The sequence below is a fragment of the Orycteropus afer genome, unplaced genomic scaffold, assembly GCF_000298275.1.
Source record: "Orycteropus afer afer isolate SDZICR_OR568_19922 unplaced genomic scaffold, OryAfe1.0 scaffold00313, whole genome shotgun sequence".
Taxonomy (NCBI): domain Eukaryota; kingdom Metazoa; phylum Chordata; class Mammalia; order Tubulidentata; family Orycteropodidae; genus Orycteropus; species Orycteropus afer.
This window is the reverse complement of record NW_006921900.1, coordinates 2104097-2126752: the sequence shown is the minus strand read 5'-3', so window position 1 is coordinate 2126752 and position 22656 is coordinate 2104097. Positions and strand designations below refer to the sequence as shown.

Genomic DNA, 22656 nt, shown 5'->3' with positions numbered 1-22656 from the left:
GGATATTGAAGAGAGCGGCTGGGGGAAGGGACGATGTAGATTGGGGGGTGAAATCTTGGCTAGTAAAGGCAGTAAGGTCAATCTCAAGCTGGGTTGCAGGTATATGATTGAATAGTTTAATGAGAGGCTGAAAAAAGATGCCCTGGACATATGAACAGGACCGAGAACTTGCATGGTGAGTCTCACCACATGGCTCCTTGTCTGGAAGGGTCACCACCCATGTCCGCTAGACTGCTATCTCCATTTCTCTGCCCATTCTCCCCTGCCTGGCTAAACAGAATTTAGCCTAATTTAGCCTAGACTTTATGGCAGCATCACTCTGTGTGAAAACCTCAGAGCCTTAGGAGAAAGGTGCAAATGTTTGCCCCAAGTTTGCTCATTCCCATCTTCCTTTGCATGGTGTGGCCTAAGTCTCCATAGGTAAGAACCTGGTTTGCATAAAGGTCTCAGCTCTCAGAACACCCAGAGGTCACCTCTGCCCTGTGTTCCAAGAGCAGAGGCATCTGCGAGGGGCACTTACACAGGCCCAAAGGTAACCTGAAAGAAGGAAGACAGTCAGGATGGGGACTCTGGGACAGAATGTGGGACCACAGAGGCAGTGGAGGTGGTGGTGGTGGCTGCAGTGCATGAGGAAGCCATGTGAAGGAGGCAGATGGAGCGGTGCCCGTTGGGGGTAGACGGACAACTTGGTGAATGCATGATGGGGCAGCTCCCCACAAGCACAGTCCACAGGGGCTCTGGGGAGCCCAGGCGGAAGAGAGACGGCCGGACAGCACAGATGGGTGGAACATCTGTCTGAGGACACAAATAAAGTGGAGATGGTCAAGGCAATGGCACACGGAGCTGGCGAAGGACAGACCAAGTACAGAAAGAAGAAAACAAGAAGAACAGGCAGCCATGGCTGGCAGAGTGGGGGTGAGCAGTACACTACAGCCACTGTCAAGGCTGGAGGGGTTGACTGTTCCCAAGCTACAGGTTCAGCAAGGGGGCTCCTCTGGAAGGCTCCTTTGGCAGTGGTCATGTGGTTCTTCACAGAAGGAAGGAGAGTGGGCTCTCTAGGGAACCAGGACCCCAGAGGCATCCTGGGGTCTCTCCAAGGACCAGCGAGCAGCCAGTCAGGCAGGGAGAGAGAGAGTGAGGGCCAGCCCAATGGAGCACTTTTTCAGGGCATCATGGGCAACATCATAAGGACATCTGGTCACTGAAAAGAGGGAGAGTGCAGAAGCTCAAAATAAGCATTGAATGGGAGTGATAAGACCAAATTCCACATTTTACATGTGTGTGTGGCCACTGTGTATACAAATGGGCTGGCTTCCCTGGGACAGCTCTCCTGGGACCTCATGGGAGGTAACCCAGGTAAATCAGGGGCACTGGCCTCAGAGGTCAGCCTGGGCTGCGTCTCAGCTCTGTCAATCTGGCCATATGTCCTTGGCTAGGCCACTAGTTCTTCAGTTTCCTTGTCTGGAAAAACAGGATGTGAGAAGCTGCCTTATAACAATGGTTCTCAGTGGGGGCTATTTTCCCCCCACCTGGTGATATTTTTGGTTGTCCCATCTGGAAGGGTGCCACTGGCATCTTGTGGGTTGAGGCCAGGGATGCAGCTAAAGGCTGGGGATGCTGCACATGGTAGCCTTCACGACAAAGTTATCCTGGTCAAAATGACAATCATATGAGCATGAGAAACCCTGCCTTATATGGAATGTTGATGGGGTTAAATGCATTTCTGGCTAGGAAAGCTCTTTGTATATTGTAAGGTGCTATAATTGATAAAACTGTTTCTTTGATCCCAAGATGCCATTGTCTAGAAAATGCCCTCCTGATTTGATGGCTACTTCTCATGTAAGGTCATGTAAACAAAGAAACACAATCACACTCAATAAATATATTGACTTTTTCAGACATGTGCTGATATCAAACATATTAAGATGTAAAGAAAAATGTACAGTTTAGAATCAAGGAATCTGGCCTCACTCTTATCATGGTTACTATGCTTGGCGGGATTCCAAAAGTTCTAATGCTTCTTCTAAGAAATGCCACCAAAACCCTGGAACTTCCTTGGCAGACAATGAAGAACAAAGCTGACTTGCTCTTAGAGTCCAGGACATCTAGAGGTCATGTGGGTAGACAGATGGACAGACAGACAGAGCTCTTGTTTCAACTAGGTGTGGCATGTGAATGCCCCTGCAATGAGGTTCTATACTTTAAAAATAAGTGACAAAATGACACACACTTACTTTTTCAGAGCTTCTCTCAGATTCTTAAATCTGCCCTCTGATGACACAAGCTTTTGGAGCTTATCAATCAAAGCTTTTGTCTAGAAGGAATTAGAAGCATTTACTCACACACAGCACATGTGGAGGCCCGCGGCACTGGCCCACACTCCAGCACGCTCCCCTCTGTAGCTTGGGTGAAGGGGGCTGAACCTTATTGGCTTTGCCTTATGTATGGATTCAGGGGACTTTCTGGCTCTAGGAACCTTGTCTGTGAATTCCTCTGGAATCAGATATGGGTCCTTGTTTTGTGTGCTCACGTTCATGCACACATCTTTTGGAAACATATAGATGTGGGGTGTGAACCTAAACCTTGATTTTGGCTCTCAGAAACACAGTGGGATTCTGGGACACAGAGCTTGGTGGGTAACCTTCATGAGCCTGAACTCAGCAAACCAGAGAAGGCTTGAGTTTTCATGATTATGATCTTTCTCAAGAACTACACTCAAAAGATGGGATCATCTTCTTACGCCTTTGCTTTTACAAATCAAGAACACTATCCAAATACAAGAATCAAGATAAAAGATGGTCGATGAACTGATCATCAAAGAAGAAAAAGCCTTGATGGAGAAGAGTACACCCCATAATAAAGAGTCCTATCTGCTAAGTGACCAAGCCAGGCTGCACCCATACATTCCACTGGGTCAAAGTTTTAGGTGGCTGGAATTTGTCTGGACATCAGCTGTGTGTGACTAGACAAATGTGAAGAATGTTCTGGTTGGGTCTGCCTTCACTTGCCTTTTCCTGTGAGGCCTGGAAGTAGGGGTGGGGAATGCCTTACCTCTAGGGTCCTCAGTTGTCTCATTTATAAAATGGTGACACAGGTCAGTGACCTCCTTTCTACCTCTATGATAATAATTTAAAATGTGGCCATGATGGAGGATGGAGGTGTATCACGTGCCCAGAAGTGCCTTTCAGCCTGAGAAGGTAGTTCCTTGGGACACTGGCCACAGAGGCCAAGCACATGCTTATTCTTTGGGTAAAATTTTTATCTGAGAAATCTGTCCATAGAAAATGGCAATTTAACTTGCCATTCTGATGGAAGAAGAGATCAATGTATGTTCTTCAAGGGGAAAGAATGGCCAAATGAACTACCCCGTGCATTAACAACAAGGAGAAGGAACATGGACAGCTGGTTTGGACTTAACCTGCTGAAGACAAAAAAATTAAAAAGTGTTCTGGAACCGATGAAAGAGACAAGAGCCAGTAAAGCCACAGAGCCAAGATCTTGCTTTCACGTGAGATGTCTGCTCTCAGATGACTGAAAGCTAGATGCCCAGGCCAACTCTGCCCCAGGTCTCCACTTTCCTCAAGGAAGGGGTGGCAGGTCTGAAATGCACCCAGTTTTCCTCTTCTTTTCCACCCACCTGCATAGGAATGACCTGATATGGTTCAAGGTTAGATGTAGGGGCTGAGCGTCCAGACACATAGGGCCCCATTTGGCTGTCACTCATTCTTGGTAATTTTCTACTCCTCTCCCTCTGCTGCCTCAGCTTCCACATCTGGAAAATGAGAGGACAGATCCAGGTGCTCCTGAAGAGCAATGCTGGTGTAGGTATTCTAGAATTGGGAGTGACAGAGATCAGTGATTGGGAGGTCCTAGTGGTCAGGTGACTTTGGGTGAAGTGTCACCATTCTTAGAGGCCATGAAAATGTATAGAGGATATTCTCTTTTGTGGGTTTTTCTATATACATGTGGGACCAATTTGTAGTTCTTAGCGGGGCACAACTTGATTCCTTCCACATCCTTGTCTTTACTTGCTCTGTGTGTCTGTTGCATCTGTTCAGGAAGTAGCTGTGTGGCTGGGGAGGTTACAACATTTTCCCAGCTGCTGCTTAAAACGTATGTTCCAACTTGAATAAGTTCAGAATTTTCTGGCCAGACCAGGAACTTTCCTCCATTAATGTTCACTGGGCATCTCTTGATCTGGAGTGTAGACATCAGTGGGCAGAAATATGAGGATCCCTAGAATATGTCATTGAAATCAGAGGCCAAACAAGAAGCCTGCCTTGGAGGTGGAGTCAAGAAGAAAGATGATTGATTATATGGTTTCACAAATACCATTCCTTTTATTCACCAAAGGGAAGACTTCAGGATAGCCAAGGCTATTCCCTCACAAATTCATGAGGAGGGAAATGCTGGAGAATAAAAAATACTGTTAGCCAATCAGAAGCTTTTGTTTCTACCAAAATACAACAGTCTCTGGGAAGGGTAACACACAAAACCGTATTAATCATTTGTACCATCCCATGGAAGAGTATCATCAGATCCTTTCTTAGGTAAAGTTTTATTTATTTGCAAAGAAGGTATAGAGAGGAGTTATAGAAAGAAGAAAGAGGAATGGAGAACAGAAGTCCCAAACTAAACCTGACTGCTTAACTCTTTTGCCAAGGGTAGGGCTGGACTTGGACATATGCTTTTCTGCTTTGGGCCAGTACATTGAAAAGGATGATAAAAATCAGCTGCTAAGGCTACATTTCAGGCCTTCTAGAAAATGTGGTCATTATGGTCAATCACAGTGTCTACGGAATACCTGCAGTTAGTGAGTCATCCCTGGCTGATGCTAACCAGGCCATGGCCACGGACCCCAGAAGCCCTTAGAGGCATATACTATGCAGATGTTCAACTATAGCTCAAGGTGAGGGGCTGGGAGAAGGCAGTAGTGTCTAGTCTGCCTTAGAGGCAGAACTGGATATATCTTGATTTTTGAATCTGGCCAGCTGGCCTAGGCTCCTGCATGACATCCTAGAGTGCAGGTCAGCTTTGAATGTTGAAGCCACATGCCCTGACCTAACTGCTCTTGACTGCCAAAGAGAATGGAAGGCTTCAGATGGCTAAGATACTTACTTCCTCCAAATTCCATGAACAGAGTGATGACAGAGAACGAGGCCAAGAAATTCACCAAGCGTGGGTACCAAGAAACCTTCAGTGGGATGGAAAAGTGAAGTCTGATCTAAAAGGCTTTTTGAAAAGATGACGTCACCCAGATGGTACAGGACAGGGCAAGCAAGACATTGACTTGGAATGGGCCCTTCAAGCCCTGTAATAGCCCTTTGAACTGTGACAGGCCAAATCAGCCTGGATGAGTTGGAGGCTCCAAGTAGACTTGTTCAACTCCTCATGTCAGGAGTTCATGACATTGTGTGCCACGTGTGGCCAGATGTGCCTGCAGACCTGAGCCTTCCTGTTCCCAGCTTCTTTTGCAGAAGCTCACTAATAAGAGCAGCATCTCCTTCCCCTGATCCCAGCATCTTTGTGTGCCAAGAAGAGGATCAGCCTTACTGGAATGCAAGACCAGAGAAATCAAGGGGGTGTCCCTGTAGCATGATGCAGTCCCACTGTAATCGAGCTGGAGTGAACAAAAGGCAGAGTAAATGCAGCAGGCACATCCCAGGGCTGTCCTGCATTTGGTGGATTATCTACGTAGAATTTCTTGCCTGTTTGGTGAGTAGGATCATGACCTCCCATTGGCACAAGGTGGTGGTAAAGAGCAGGTGATAAAGAGAACAATTAAGGAGACACAGTATGCAAATCCATGTGGTCCAGATGAGACAGGCCCCTTGGAGACACTGGGCCCCATTCCACCCACCTGTAGGCCTATAGAGATTATTGCTAAGAAATCAATGTTTTTGGAGGCTTACTCAGTGTATTGGTGCTTGTCTGCCTCTTTCACTCCAACTAGGGGTTGTGGCATCCACCAAGTGTACCAAGGAAGTAGCCCACGTGCCCCATTATGCTCTCCTTCTAGGAAAGCTGCCCTCTCATGATCCCAGTGCAGGGAAGTTTATTCCAGAGGAAGACTCCACCTTATGATTTTTCAGAACCACGTTATGAATGAATAAAGATCAAGCCCACACTTAAGGTCATCAACTATCCAATGAGAAACAGGAACCATCTAATTCCCTGGCAGCCAGAAAGGCTGGTGAAATTAGAGTTTTGAGAAGAGACTTGCAGAATCATTTGACCATTGTCTCAGCAAACCTGCAGGTCTGAGTGGGGTCCCCAGGAAGGCATCACTCTTTTGCCTCCAACTCAAGGAGGAGAGTGTTGAGATCAATAATCACTGTCCTACTACATGTTCCACTTTAGGTTTTAATTATTCAGTTGGGAATTAAAGTACCATGGATTCCAGCGCCATGTCTTGGGCCTGAAATCTGCTCCCAAGTGATATAGGAGAAGAGACTCTCCATTTCATAGGCCCTCAGCCCCATCCTTCACCCACCTGTGGACACCCCAGTGGCCAGCCCTCTGGCCTCCCCACCCCAGCCTCAAATTAGCCCTTGCCAGGCAGCAGTGCCAGCCTCCTGTTCGCACCTGCTTAGAGACTTTGAGCCATGTCTTTTTGAGCCGAAAGATTGCACTCCTGTTCATAGACGAAGTGATCTCCAGCACGGCATTGTAGTTGTGTAAGCAGCGGCATATGTCAGCTACAGCCACCCACTTCTCAATGGCGCTTACCCTTGCATTGATGTCCTCATTGCGAATGATTTCAGAAGCAATCAAATTACTGATCTGTAAGCCAATGCAATAAGACAGGAAAAAAGTAGGAGGAGCAAGTATTATAAAGATGATAAATTGATATTATTTGCAGATGAGATAGTTGCCTGAATGACAATCTCAAAAGATGGAATTAGAAAACTGTTAGAACAAATAATCAAACTTAGTAGTATGGCTGGTAAAAAACTCAATATACAAAAAAGAAAAGTTTTTTTTTTGTATATTAACTATAATTAGAAAATACAATGAAAAAAGGATTACTTTCAAAATAGCAATGAAAATCATAAATATCTAGGAACTTAATTTACTGAGAACTATTATAAGGTGTTAGGAGCTCTGGTAGTGTAGTGCCTAAGGCACTTGACTGGTAACCAGAAAGCTGGCTGTTCAAACCCACCAGGCACTCCTCGGATGGAAGACTTTCATCTACTTCCGTAATGATATCACCTCAGAAACTGAAGGAGGGGTCGCTGTGAGTCAGATCTGACAGGAGGGCAGTGAGTTTGGTTTGGTTTTTATGGTGTGATGTAAAGAGCTCTGGTGGCTTAGTGGATAAGGCAACTGGTTGCTAACCAGACAGTAGGCAGTTAAAACTAGCCACTCTGTGGGAGGAACTCTGGTAGCCTAGTGCCTAAGGCACCTGACTGCTAACCAGAAGACTGGCAGTTCAAACCCACCAGCTACTCCTTAGAAGGAAGGTTGGGCAATCTACTTCTGTAATGATATCACCTCGGAAATCCAAGGAAGGGTCACTATGAATTGGGTCTGACTCGATGGCAAATAATGACAATAACAACATATAAGATGCTACATGGAAGAAAAAAGTTATGAAAGCAATTAAAGGCTTGAATAGTGGAGAAAAAGAAGAACTTTCCAAATGGGAATGTAAATACGTAATTTTTCTCAAAACTAATACATGCACTTAATGCAATATAATAAAATACAGAGGAGTTTTTTGAGAACTTGACAAAGTGCTTATAAAGTTCATCTGTAACAATAAATAGTTAAAAGAGCCAAGCTCTGAAGCTCATCTCCCACCATACGACTAGAACTTGGATAGGACACACATTTTGAGGCATCACTGGTTCCACGCATAAATTAGAAGAGATCCCCAAGGACTTTCCCTCTCCCCTAGGAGTCAACAAACAATCATACATATATGACACAAATACATCATACATTTGTATGATACATACATCACACAAATAATACATGGACTGGACCTGGAGCAGTCCTGGGGGTGGGGAATGGGAAGCTGGGGCCAGAGCATTAGGGAACTAGGATTACAAGGAAGTGAGGTAGCAGGAAATTGGACTATACTTTCAGATAGCCAGGAAGAGCCAGCTGCTCCGAGACCAAATTTCTATAGCTATGTTGTTGAGCTATGTTGCCGCTGAATTTTGGAATAGCAGCAATGAGGAGGGGATAGGGAGGCTGAGCTGAGGCAAAATCTTTAAGAGAGGTTGAAGTGGTCTTGGATAGACGTGGGCTACCAATAGAGGTAGAAGCAAACTATCTTTGGAAAAAAAATTCACTCCTACAGATGAGCACCAAGGAATGAGCTCAAAAATTTACCAAACAAACAAGAAGGCAAATCACTATGCAGGTGAGCAACAGAACTAATTAGATTCCTAAGAACTTCAGATGCTGAAATTGTCAGATACAGATATGAAAACATCTATGTATGAAATGCTAAAGACTTAAAGGCCGGAGGGATGGCCACTGGGTATCCACAGGTGAGTGAAGGATAGGGCTGAGGGCCAATGAAGTGGAGATTCTCTTCTCATATACCACTTGGGAGCAGATATTAAGCCCAAGACATGGCACTGGAATCCATGGTACCTTAATCCCCAACTGAATAGTTATAAAGAAAGACATGCAAAAAGGAACTACTAGGAATATCAGCTGCATTAAAAAAAATTATACCCTTGAAATGAAAATATAATTGTTAAAACAAAAACTTCATTGGAGGGGTAAAAACAACAAATTAGATACATTTGACTCTTAGGCATACTTATCCAAAATACAGTAAAGAGAGATAAAGCAATAGAAATATGACAGGTTTAGGAGATACGAAAACATGAGAAAATTTAATTTAAGGTTTCAGGAGGAGAGAATAATAATAATGGAGAAAAGACAAGACTCAAAGAGACAATGGCCATAAATTGGTGAAAAAAAATAAATCTATAGATCCAAGGCACAACATACCTTAATCAGAATTGGGGAAAAAGAAAAAAATCCATGGCTGGAAACACTGAAGAAAACATTGGTACACCAAAGACAAAGGTAACATCTTAAAAGCAGCTAAGAGAAAGAACAGATGACCTTCAAATAACAATAGTTAGAATGATAGCAGTTTCACAACAGCAACAGAATCCAGAAGACAGTGAAATAATATCTTTATAGTATTGAGAAAAAATACTTGTCCACCTAAAATTATGTTTGTTGTTGTTGTTATGTGCCATCAAATCGGACCCAACTCATAGCGACCTCTCCTTGGGTTTCCAAGGCAGTATCACTATGGAAGTAGATTGCCCAACCTTCCTTCCAAGGAGTGGCTGGTGGGTTTGAATCACCAGCCTTCTGGTTAGCAGTCAAGTGCCTTAGGCACTATGCTACCAGAGCTCCCATATTATTCTTTAAGAATGAGGGTAAAACTGGTGAATTCTGAATAAATTCTGGATTTTATCAGTGTCAATTACCTGGTTTTGATGTTATGTTATAGTTAGGCAAGATATCAACAATGGGGTGGGGTGAAGGGGGCATGGGATCTCCCTGTACCTTTCTTTGCAACTTCCTGTAATCTATAAATATTTCAAAATAAAAAGTAAAAAAAAAAAAATTGAGATAAAAAAATTAAGACAGATGAATGAAAACTGTAGGGCTTTACCACCAAGGGACTTCAAAAAGAATTTAGAAAGGATGTACATCAAGAAGAACGGATTGAAAAGCTATCTAGGAATGGGTTGAGATTCAAGATGGAATGATAACACAAAATAATATACATATTATACTTCTTAATTAAGTTGAAGTAATAGTTAACTTATATTTTTCTGCAAAGAAAATACTAAACTGAAACCCTTTAACATAATTAATTAATTTTCTAAGGAACCCAAACCAAAACAAACCAAACCCACTGCCATTGAGTTGATTCCAACTCATATTGATCCCCATCGGGTTTCTGAGGCAGTAAATCTTTACAGAAGTAGAATGCCCAGTCTTGCTTCTGTGGAGTGGCTGGTGGGTTTGAACTGCCAACCTTCTGGTTAGCAGTCAGATGTCTTAGGCATTGTGCTATCAGTTAAATCTTATGCAAACTTCCAGAGAATAGAGGAAAAAGGACTGCCAATTTCTTTTATGAAGCTGGTATAACTTTGATAACAAAACCACATTAGGATAATATAAGAAAGGGACATTACACTCATTTGTTTAATATATCATGACCATATTAGATTTGTCCCTGGAATGCAAGGGTAGTTGAATATTAGGAAAAAAAAAAACAACTAGAACTGTCATTCACCACATCAACAGACTAAAGAAGAAAAGCCACTATGACCATTTTTTTAAATACAATATTCAGTACTCATTCATGATAAAAACCTTTAACAAACAAGGAATAGAAAATAATTTCCTTAATTTAATAAAGAAACAAACATTATCCTACTTGAAGAAATATTAGAAGCAACCCCTTTAAAATCAAGAACAAGACTCATTATCACCATTTCCATTCAACACTGTACTAGAGAGGGTTGGGACTAGGTGAGGCAAATGAGGAACCGAGGGTGCAGGCACCGAGAATGAGTGGATCCTTAAATTTTGTGACCTGCACATCTTGCTTACTTTACCCTAGATCTGGCCCTTGAACTGAGGACACTAGCCAGTGCCATTCAATAAGAGAAAGGAATAAGGCAAAAGGATTGCAAAAAGAGGAAATAAAACTCTGTCATGGAGAGATTAAGAGACACAGTTGTAGGCGGCCATGATAGTTACTGCCATGAAGGCACAAATACTGAAATACGAAAAAAAATCTGGAAAAAAAAAAAAAAGATGGACTTTAACAGAGGCTGACTGCATGGGTTCAAAAGTGGGCTCTCCTTGAGTCATGTGACCATGGTGTTGCAGAGGACATCAAGTTCAATTGGCATAACATACTGCATAAAAACATTGTTCCATATCCTACTTTGATGAGCAGAGACCGGGGGTCTTAAAAGTCTGTAAGCAGCCATCTAGATGCAACAATTGGTCTCTCCTCATCTGGAGCAAAGAAGAATGAAGAAAACCAAAGACACATGGAAACAATTAGTCCAAGGAACTAGTGGACCATATGAACCTCAGCCTATATGACCATGAGACCAGAAGAACTAGATGGTGCCCAGCTACCACTGCCAACCACTTGGAGGGGGATCGGTGCAGGAGATCCTTGTTAGAGTGGGAGAAAAATGTGGAACAAAACTCAAAATTATAAAAAAGACCAGGTTTACTGGTCTGATAGAGCCTGGTGAAATCCCAGAGACTATAGCCTCTAGTTACTCTTCAGGCCTGGAATTCAACTCATTCCTGTGGCTTCCAGCCAAACAATAGGCAGGCATATAGGGTGAACATTTATATCAGGTAGATATGCTCCTTACTACCATCAATCATGGGAGATAAGAAAGGCAGTGTTTGCACAGGGAGACAGCTCAGGGGCAGGAATGCATAGGAAAGAAGGACACAGAAGTGGGAAGAGCACTGTTACATTGTGGGGAATTACAATCAATGTCATGAAACAAAATGTGTATGAACTGCGGTATGGAAAATAAATTTGCTCTATAAACTTTCACCCAAATCACAATAAAAAAGAAAAAAAAAGTATGTTCTCCTGCTGTGTAACTTTGGGGATGGAATTCAGTCCTGAGTCTCAGTTTCTTCGTCATAAAATGAAATCTAAAGGATTAAATGAGATGATGCTTATGAGACCCTTAGCATAGTGCCTGGCACAGGGTAAAAAGTCAATAAATCTTCCCTTCAGATTCTTATCTTTTATTTACTTAAGTCCTGGTCAAGCAGAGGGAGGGGGGAAAGGCAAGGGAAAGTTTTTGCTGGTTCAAGTTGTGTGTACAGTGCAGTCAGATTCAGTTTTCAGATGTGTTTCCTGGGGGCTTGCTATCTGTGGGTCTTCATTTTGCTGCTGTGCTCTTGTAGGAACCATTGGGTGCTGAGGGCTGGGAGGCCCCACAGGGCTCCTCCCCTGAACTGCAATATTCCTGAGGTCATTCCCAGGATACAGTGTGTTTGCTGGGGGTGGGGTGTGGGGAAGCATGATGTAGTTGATTGGTGTGTCCTTGGCCAGGGCACTGGGGACAAGTGGAATCTTGTTCCTCCATCTCTGCCATCAGAGGCTCTTTACATGTGTTAATGATTAAACTCAGGAATAGAAAATCCCCACAGGACTGACACGGGGCCAGTAGTAGCCCTTGTGGTTTCAAGGGCCCAGTCTGGGCAAATCTGGGGAAGTTGCCTGGGGAGATTTTTTTTTTTTCCACAGCCAAGCCTGTGTAGCAATGGAAAGCCATGAATTGCCACATACTATCTGTGGGACCGTGGGCATTAACCTTTCTGGAGCCTGTTTCTTTATCTGCAAATGTGACAATACCTCTCATCTTTCAGGGTTACTGTGAGTTTTAAAAGGAACTCTGGTGGCATAGTGCATAAGGCATTTGGCTGCTAACCAGAAGGTTGGTGGTTCAAACCCACCAGCTGCTCTGCAGGAGGAAAATGAGGCAATCTACTTCCATAAAGATTTATAGACTTGGAAACTCAATGGGGGTTGCTATGAGTTGAAATCAGCTTGATGGTAGGTGGGTTTTGGGTGAGGATTAAAACACAGTACTAGGTACAAGGTAGGAACTGAGTTAAGGGGAAGCTATTACTTTTATCAGACAACTTTGTGAATGCTCTTTGCAGACATGAATCATGCCTTAGAAGTGAGGCTGGACCAGAAGCCTCTGGGTCCTCCAGTCTGGCTCTCAATTCTCTGCTGCTCTTATGTTTTTCTGAGAGGTGGATCTCAGAACCAAGGGGTGTGAAGCACCTCTGATTAGTGCCGTGATCAGTCAGTTCAGCCCCTTCCAGCTACACACATGGGGCTACTTTGCTGGTTCCATCTCAAGGCTGCTCCCCAGGAAAGCTGGGGTCGGGGGTCTAGGAGGAGGAGGATGAGGATGGAAGAGGCAGATACTGGGGCCCAGGGACACTCATGAGAACGAGGCTCAAACCTAGACTTGGTCATTACTCAGCTCAGCTCTGTGGCCTCTGGTCTCTTCAACGTTATCAGTGGTGTCATCTTATCCAAAACAAAAGGCAAGAAAGGGGTACCAAAAAAAAAAAAAAAAAAAAAAAAAAAAAAAAAAAACCAAACTCACTGCCGTCAAGTCAAATCCGATTCATAGCGACCCCTCCTTGGGTTTCTAAGGCAGTATCACTACGGAAGTAGATTGCTCATTCTTCCTTCCGGGGAATGGCTGGTGGGTTTGAACTGCCAGCCTCTGGTTGGTTACCAGTCAAATGCCTTGGGCACTATGCCGCCAGAACTCCCAAGAAAGGGGTTAAAAACAAAACAAAACCCACTGCTGTGGAGTCAGATCCAATTCATAGCGACCCTTCCTTGGGTTTCTAAGGCAGTATCACTACAGAAGTAGATTGCCCAACCTTCTTTCCAAGGAGTGGCTGGTGGGTTTGAACTGCTAGCCTTCTGGTTAGCGGTCAAATGCTTTAGGCACTATGCCACCAGAGCTCCCAAGAAAGGGATTGTTGTTGTTGTTGTTATGTGCCGTTGAGTCGGCGACCCCTGACTCATAGTGACCCCTCCTTGGGTTTCAGAGGCAGTATCACCACAGAAGTAGGATTGCCCAACCTTCCTTCCAAGGAGTGGCTGGTGGGTTTGAACCACCAGCCTTCTGGTTAGCAGTCAAGTGCCTTAGGCACTATGCTACCAGAGCTCCTAAGAAAGGGGTAGTGGTAGTTAAAACACCTCTTCCATAGCCAAAAATTCAGTAGGCTCAGAGTCTTCTGGGTAATGCACAGATAAGAAGCAAGGTGTTTCTCATTTTCTAACCAAAGATTGTAGTATCAAGACCAAAACCAAACTCATTGCCATCAAGTCGATTCTGACTCGTAGCAACCCCCTTTGGGTTTCCAATGTGATAAATCTTTATAGAAATAGAGTGCCCAGTCTTCCTTCTGCAGAGTGGCTGGCAGGTTTGAGCCACCAACTTTCTGGTTAGCAGTCAAATGCCTTAGGCACTACACCATCAGAGCTCCTTGAGACGAGGTTATTATAAAAGAATATAGAGAGGAAGTCTTTATTCCTTCCCTTCCAAGGTCTCTTTGCCAAACTAACCAAAGAAGCTGCTCTGAGGAGTAGTCTCAGGTCCCAAATGAGGCTCCCCAGTGCCTGGCTACATGTCTTTATATAACTGTCCCATTAATCTTCATTGATCCCTCTGTGGTCAGTCCATTTAATCAGAAAAGAAACTGACTTAGGTAAAGCAACCAGCCCAAGGCCACACAGGTGGTGGGGATGGAGAGGACCCAGGTGGCCTGGTTCTAGCTAGGCATGTAGCTTGCTCTGTACTCAGCCTCCTAAGTGTCCTGCCAAAGAAAACAGGGGAGAGGAAGGCGCTGTCTGCCCCATACTCACATCATTGAAATGCTTAGTGGTTTTCATGATATAAGGGGTCCTTTCATTCTTTTCCAGTTTCATCCAGCCTTGTCCAAAGAACTCCCTGTAGGAAGTAAAGGGGAAACACTAGGTTGGATGATGAAGTCAAGTTTGCCTTGCTGATTACTTTGTTTTATAGACTGAGGTGGTTGTTTCTGGAGTGGTACATTCTGCAGAGCCTTGTAGGGAGAGAAGGGACCCTGGGTTCAAGGTCTACCACTTTCCAGCTGTATGGCTTCAGGCAAGCAATCTCTTGGGGCCTCCGTTTCCTCTTCTGTAAAGTGGGAATAATGATAATACTCCTTGCATAGGGTTACTGTGAATATGGAATGAGCTAAGGTACGGGGAGGCACAGAAGAAACTGTAAAGTGTGGTGAGCACCTCAGGTTTTTTATGGGTCTTGTTTTCTGACAAGAGGAGGTCTTATCTTAGAATCACTCTGTAGCAGCTGGTCTGTACACTCAGCGGGAGAGAAGGCCACAAAAAAGAGCCAGATGAAAGGATCAAAGAGCCCACAAGTCAAGGCGGCTGCGACTTTATGGAAAGCCCCAGATGGTCCAAGCCTCCCAGTAGTTCCTCATTTGACCTTGACTGGGAGAGTGATGTAAACAGTGTCTCATGGGCAGGAAGAGTCAAGGGGGAGGTGATTTGTGTTTGCAAAACCATTCTGCTTCTCCTTCTAGAAGAAGCATATCAAGGAGGACTACTGTTTATATGCCCAGATGTGTTTGGTTTCCAGAATGTCGACACTCTTCATTTAAGTGAGGCAATGCTTGTGTTGGTGAGGGCATGGGAGTTTACCAGGTGGGGCCCCCTTTCTGGAAGGCAGGGACAGAAAACCCTAAAATGATGCATAGTCTCAGATCTGCTGATTCCACTTCTGGAAAGCTATTCTATGGAACGTGTCAGAAATTCAGAGAAATATTTAGCTACAAAGATGTCAGCTTTAAATTTGAAAGTGGAAACAACCTCCTGGCCTAATGCAATGTTAGGGAATATTGTGTATTTATTAAAAACACAGTTTACAAATATCATTTTGGTGTACAGTTAGATGTGAAAAGAAGAATACAAAATAATTTAAGCTATATAATTACAGTGATGTAAAAACAACATATTGGAAAAAAGCAGGATAGTCCAAGCACGTAACACCAGGTTTCGGTGCTTCCTCAAAATCCAGAGCTGTACCCAAAGCCTGATCTTGGGGGTTCTCACTCTGTAGGTACATATCTACCACACACATGTGTGCACATGCTCATTTGCTCACATGTGTGAACACACATTCCTTCCCTAACTAATCTGCTGAATAGGAGCTCAGAGCTAGAGGTGCTTCTGGAAAAGCGGATGTGTGCGGCGGATAGGTAAGGAGAGAACTTAGAGAAAAAGAAGATGGGAGATCCTCCCTCACCCCTGCAGACACATGCACTCTTTTTTCAAGGTGTAAAGAATCCACACAGCTCTGGGAGTTGGTTGTGTGTGCTTCAGGGATGCTTCCAAAGACCGTGCCTGGAGGAAGGGCACCTGTACCCACTTACTCATAGGGAATCTTCTTGAAGACGAGGTGGTCCAGCAAGGTCAGCTGTTCTGCAATCTCCAGGGCAGAGTGGTTTTCAAAAGGCTCGGCCTTCACACCTTCAGCCTGAGAGAAACAAGGTCTCAAGTTAGGTCCATGAGGGATAGCAAACTGGCTTTGGGCACTTCTCTGGGCGAATCTCAGACTAGACTGTGCTGGATGGGTGGATGGCAGTGACTGTGGAGGCTCTCTAGGTGGACCAAGATGGGGGAGATGAAGGAAAAGTGACGAGGGAAGCCAGGAGTCACCATTTGTTGAGCTCCGTGTGTGTGTGTGTGTGTGTGTGTGTGTCTGTGTGTGGTACTTCATGAGTATTGCTCCATTTAGTCCTCATGTACCCTGCAAATGAGCTTTCATTACCCCTGGTATATGACTGCAAACCCTATTGGGTAGTTCCATTTTGTCCTTTAGCATCTCTGTGAGTCAGAATGAACTCGATGGCGTGGGTTTAGTTTTAGTTTGAGTGTATGACTGAGAAAACCCAGACTGACAGAGGTTAATGACTTGTCAACTAGAAAGGGACCAGGTCACCTGACACCCAGCTATGGCTTTACATTCCTGTCAGGTTCTGTCTGGGTCTATGACCGGATGAATACACTTTCCTTTTAAAGTCTATCAGCAGGTGTGGACTCCCAGGTGTGATGAGTTCACACAGTGTCCCAGTCTTGTGCTCAGAGGCAGCTTTCTGGCCTTTGGCCCCTGGTTACATGTCTCTGGCTCCAGGTTCACCCATGGCTACCACCTTTAAGGGAGTCACCACCTTGTCCTTTTGCCCAAAGGAAATTCTCAGGGAAACATAGGTAGTGCCCATGGCAGAGATTAGATCAGAGGTGTTCTGGGGCACAAAGACCTCATGAGAAGTCTGTTGGATCTGGGAGAGTGAGGGCTAGAGAAAAGGGGGGAAAGGGACAACCATGGTTGGTCCTGGTGGGAGCCTATGCCCACTGAGGGGTAAATTAGGAATAAGGACCCTTCTCCTGTCTCAAGGGCCAATTGGGCTGTACAAGAGGAGAGGAGTCAGTCCACTGGGTAGACACTATAGGCAGAGAGACTTCTATTGCCCCTCATCACTACTGCTTTTTTATGACTCTCCCAATCAGCCCATTGTCCCAGAAGTCCCAGCAGCTTCATTGGTCACAAGGGAAGTGGGTCTAGGCCATATCAAGGGGACAAGCCATCCTTTCCAGAGTAAGTGTCTCCTCCTCTCCCTTCCATTTTCTTAGCAAACATTCATTGTATAGTCCTGTGTTAGACCCTGCAGATATGAAGACCAGAAAATAGAGTCCTTGGCCACAGGGAGCTCCAGGCTAAGGGAGCTCATACATGTGAGCAGAAAAGGGACAGAGACTGTAGGAAAACACAGCACGGAGCTCCCAAATCAGCCTTTGTGTGTGTCAGTACAATTTTCCTGACAGAATCACCCAGAGATGATTGAACAGCACATTCAGAAGGCCAGATATAGGAGGGAGCATGGGTATGGGGACAGTACGCCTTGGGCAAATGACTTGTTTGGGTGTGGGGGGCATATGTCCTCAGGCCAAGAGGACAAGAGCAGCAGGGCCATCTGGACCCCAGGGACAGGGTTCCCATGTGTTCTCATACCCCCCAATCTCTGAAGCAGGTGGATGCAGGCAGCCCAGAATGGCTGAACTGTCAGGACCAAGGATCAGTCCTGGCTTGGCCCGGAAAGACCTGAGGGGGCAGGGTGGGGCATGGCCCAGTGGCTCAGGGTGCGTCTTTGTGAAAGGCCTGCATTAGCTTCCTGGCCAGGAGACTGCACGCTGGGAAAGGAGGAGGAGGTAACTCTTTCTCCTGCCTCTTTGGTGGGCAACCTGGAAGCAGAGTCCAGAACCACATCTTCCCCCACTTTTTGTAAGGCTTGCTAAAGACCTCATGGTAAGAGGCCTTTCTACTCTCTGCAGAGGCCACCAGGGGCCTCCTCACACTGGATCTGCTCCCCACAGGCCCTCTGTGTATGTCATGTCAGGGCCAGGGGCAGCTCAGCAGGGCTTTGTTCTGGAAAAGGCCCAGGCTATCCAGGAAGGAACAAGTGGCCCTTATGCTCTGGAGGGGTCAACAACTAGTCAGGCCCAGATTGGGAAACAGGCTCGAGTATAGTCAGAGGTGTATCTAAGTTATGGCACATGCCCAGGGTGCCCTTTCAGGGGGGCACGAGTGAAAAGTTTCTATTCGCCCTCATAGTTTCCATCAGCAGCTGTGAGAGATGATTCAGTAAGGTAAAACTAATTGCCATAGGCATTATTTTCCCTAGATACACCTGCTGAGTACAGTGTGCTCCCCTTCAGGGAATGGCCAGGGGTGGAGCTCTTTTCTCTCAGCATTTTATGCAGCATTTCAGCATTGGCCCCCAGGGTGAAGAGATGCCAGCAGCTGAAAGTCTCAACCTACACTATTAAATTCCCTACTGAGGGGCAGATGTGGGCTTCCTGGGGCATCAGGCCTTTCTTTCAGGGGGCCGGTCTAGGCTGCAGTGTGGGTAGGTTGTGGGCAGGGGGCTTGTTGCTCCAGAATTGGCTGGTGGCCTCACTCCAGTGTTAGATTATCCAATAAGCAAGATAAGCACTGGCTTACTTGTGCTTAATTACTAATCTGTAGTGAACAATTTCACATTTTTTTTTCACCGCATCAAAGATTCTCCTTCCAGGTATGGATGGCATCTGTCTCTCTCCCAACCCCATAGCAACTTTCTGCAGAATTGCAGCTGCTTTTCAGATTTACAATCCTTGACCAGGGTGGACAGCACACACTAAGCAAGGTAAGCACGGGCATACTTGTGCTTGCTTACTAATTTGTAGTGAACAGTGTCATGGGGGTTTCACCATGCAATGCTTATCTTGCTTATTAGGCAATCTGACTCTGCCTCACCCACACCCCGAGACTGAGAGAGCCAACTCCAGAAGTGAAAAGGGGTCAGTGGGAGGGGAGGGGAACAGTGGGTCAAGAACTCACTCAGTCCTATGTCCTCCCTGGCTATTTTCAACAGACTGGAGGTCATTTAGTCAGTGTGGGAAGTGAGCCAGGCTGAGGCGCCATGCAATCTCAACCTCTTGTGAGGTCAATGAGTTCATATCCAGCATTATTGGCTAACATGATGGCAGGGCTGAGGGTTCTAGGATGGCTCTTGCTGTCATTCTGGAGCACACATTAGTGGCCTGGGAGAAAAGCGGCCTTAGCCACACACATGCAGTATGCAAGCTCATCATTCCCTGCCGGGTCTGCAATGGCACCAGGAGCTCATTCATAGCCTTGTGGCGAGCATGGCTCTTTCCCTGGAGTCCATCATTTCTGGGCAGGAGGAACTCTGCACCCTGACTCCTTGGGAGAAGGCAGCATGGGGGATGGAATGAGTTCATGCTTTGAAGTCAGCCGGTCTTGAACCAAAATGCCAGCTCTGCCTCTTCCCACTTAGGTGGGTCACTTAACCTCCTTGTGCCCCAGCTGCCCCATCTGTAAAATGGGGACACTGATATAAACTTGCAGTGTTGTTGATAAGAATAGTTCAAATCTTTAGGAGTCTAGAACAATGCCACAGTGCACTCCACCAATTATAGTTCCTACTTCTTATCCTCCTTCTTCCAGGAAGTACGTGAGAGCTGAGCAAGAGCAGAAGGGGACAAAAGGGTGGGCATCCAGGAAGTCAGGGAAGGTCAGGGAAGGGCTGGGAAGGACAGCTTTGGCTAGCCTTGTTGAAGGGCCAGAGAAGCCTTTTTGCTGAAAAATTACAGAAATGTAACAAATGAACAGTCATGGTTAGAGTAGCTATTAACCATAATGATTAATTCTCTACTTGCCTTTTACCCCTCCTTCCCTCTACATAAATAGGGTAGTTACTTTAGGTTGTTCTCACACATTCCTTTGGGCATGTGGCTTAAACTCACTGACGGATTGAAGCTGATAATTGCAGTTTATGGAACTAGACGGCCCTAAGAAAGGAGACATGGAGCCTGGAGCAACCAAGATAAAGGAGAAACAGAGACACCCCTGGTGGACCTGAGAGGCCTGAGGGTACCCATTCCCATGCTCTCCCCTTCTTGTAGAGTTAACCTTTCTAGGCAGGTGCGGGAGCTTGAAGGACACTTTGTCCTGACCAAGGATGGCTTTTTTCTTTTTTTTAAAACACTGACCAGAAAAATTACTGAAAGGTCACAAGGCAGCAACAACTCATCCCAATAACAAGAAGAAAGCATTATCAGCATTCCTCAAACCCTTCTACCCCTTAGCCCAATTCCCTTTATAAAACCTAGCCATTTCCCAGCTGGGGAAGACAGATTATTTTTTAAAATGGCTTCTTCTTCTTCTTCTCTCTCTCTCTTTTAATTTTATTGTGATTTGGGTGAAAGTTTACAGAGCAAATTCATTTTCCATACAGCAGTTCAAATATATGCATTTTGTTTCATGACATTGACTGCGATTCCCCACAATGTAACAGCTCTCTTCCCGCTTCTCCCTGTAGTTAGCTCTTCCCTGTGTCCTTCCCTCCTATGCAACCCCCCACTCCCGCCACAGCTGGGAAGACAGCTTTTTTGGAGAAGCGATTCTCCCTGTCTCTTTGGGTATTGATACGTAATAAATTCTTTTGCTTTCCCACCTCAGCCTGTTGTGATAATTGGTTCTGTGCGACAGGGGTAAGAACCTTGTTGTTCCTACAATAGTATGTGAGGGTGGGCCTGGCTTACCATTTGCGTGATCTCCTCTAGTGTGATCTGGTTATCACCTGGGTCCTCCTGGGTCAGAGTCCTGGGGATGAGAAGGCATGATGAGTCTGTACCTGGACCATATCTCTCCACCAGCTCCTTGTCTCAGCCAGACGGAGAAATTTGTAAGCCTCTCCCATGTACTCAAAGTTCTCTTATCTCTCTGTCTTTGCTCATGCTATTCTCTTTGTCCCTTTCTTCTTCATCGACTTCTTCCTTACGGTCCACCCTTCTAGACTCACCTTGCTGACTCTCCTGGCTGGGTGAGTTCCTACTGGGGGTTCCCTGAGTCTCACCTTGTTGGTTTCACCTTGTTCGGCCAGGTGTGTGTGTACCTGATCCCTGTTAGACCTGGGCAGGAAGACTTTGAGGACAGGGCTCTGCCTGACCATCTCTGTAGCCCTACTCCAGCAGGCCGTACTGCCCCTGGGGGCTGGGTGCCTTACTTACCTGATGATGTTGGCTGCAGCCTTCCGTTCTTGGGTCAGGAGCTCTGGGTCGTGCATAACCTCCTCCAGGAAGCTGATCACCTTGCATTTGAGCTCATCGTTGGTTTCAAAGTCCTGCGGGGGAAGATGTGTTGGGTGGCTCTGGCTATTGTTTTCAAGCTGCCTGACAGTGGTCCCAGCCCAGGCCAGGGGAGGAGGTTGCAGTTTCTATCTCGGTTCACACAGCTGCCCTGTCTCATTTTCCTTTCAGCTGGTTGCATGGCCGGGGACAAGTGGAGCCTAGGGGCTCTTAGGTGAAAGGCAGCAGGACAACACTAAGCATCAGCCCTCAGCTGGCTGTACCTCTCAGCCAGAACTCTGGGAGGCACCAACCTACTTTGTACCCTGCTACTCTGGTAGTGCAGTGCCTAAGGCACTTGACTGCTAATCAGAAGGCTGGCGGTTCAAACCCACCAGCCACTCCTCGGAAGGAAGATGGGGCAATCTACTTCTGTAGTGATACTGCCTCGGAAACCCAAGGAGGGGTTGCTATGAGTTGGGTCCGACTCGACGGCACATAACAATAACAACAGACAGAGACAGCCCACTTGTCCCTTTGAATGTCCTTGACCCCTGCCTATGGGATCTGCTCAGGCCCTTCTGAGAATATCAAGGTGGCACACTTAGGCTCCCTCCCTTCTGTCAGCCCAGTGATGACCACCTGGCTCCTTCTGCTCTCAGAGGGCACTTGGCTCCTGGGTCAATGCCTGCTGGTCTTTAGTACCCCTGCCCAGGGAGGGTCCCGCCCACCTGTGAGTGCTTGGAAACCCAGTGGCGGAGCACATTCAAGACACGGTTGGTGGCAGCTCTGCGGATCACAAACTCCTTGTCTCCGTTCCTCTGGTCCGGGGGAAACCCTGGCAGCATGCATGGCAGAGGGGAGAAAGGACATGAGGAGAGAAACAGCTTGGCTCTTGTCTGCATTCAAATTCCAGACTGGGTTAAGCTGGGGCTGCTCCTCATGGCTACTGGGGTGAGAGCTGTGGGCCGTGGGATATGAAATATCTAACGGGGCAGGTGCTGACCAGTAAGACTTTTCAGTGTACATGGTCTATAAACACCTGTCTCCACCAGGCCTCCCCATGTGCTCAAGGGCTGCTGGAAGATTGAGGCAACCTCTCAGACAGAGCCACACTGGCTCTCCCTAGATACAGTCTCTCCTGAAGGAGCCACTTGTAGACATGGGAAGTAGAAGGGACTAGTTCTTCCTAGGGGGATGGGGTGACAAGTTCAAGGGCAATGGGCTTTGAAGCAAGAGTAGAAGTTTGCTAAGTTGAAAAGGGGGGTGGGTGGGAAGGAAGGGGGCCTCTAGGCAAATGAACAGCATTGGCAGAGGCTGGGGGGTGGGACAGGACAATTAGTTTAAAGTGGCTGGAAGCTAGGGTAGGTTTGGGTGGAGTGTAGTGGGGGCATTGG

The 22656-nt window shown here is 46.0% G+C and overlaps 1 protein-coding gene across 1 annotated transcript in view; it reads right to left on the bottom strand.

Annotated features, from left to right (window-relative positions):
* The window catches only part of RASGRF1 (Ras protein specific guanine nucleotide releasing factor 1), a 132019-nt gene that overhangs the window by 12657 nt on the left and 96706 nt on the right, over nt 1-22656 (bottom strand). The window contains exons 18-24 of the mRNA XM_007951826.2: nt 21991-22097; nt 21203-21315; nt 20735-20795; nt 16000-16103; nt 14447-14531; nt 6586-6783; nt 2235-2314 (exon numbers count right to left, since the gene is read on the bottom strand). Coding sequence (XP_007950017.1) covers nt 2235-2314; nt 6586-6783; nt 14447-14531; nt 16000-16103; nt 20735-20795; nt 21203-21315; nt 21991-22097 — 748 coding nt within the window. The remainder of the gene's footprint in view (nt 1-2234; nt 2315-6585; nt 6784-14446; nt 14532-15999; nt 16104-20734; nt 20796-21202; nt 21316-21990; nt 22098-22656) is intronic.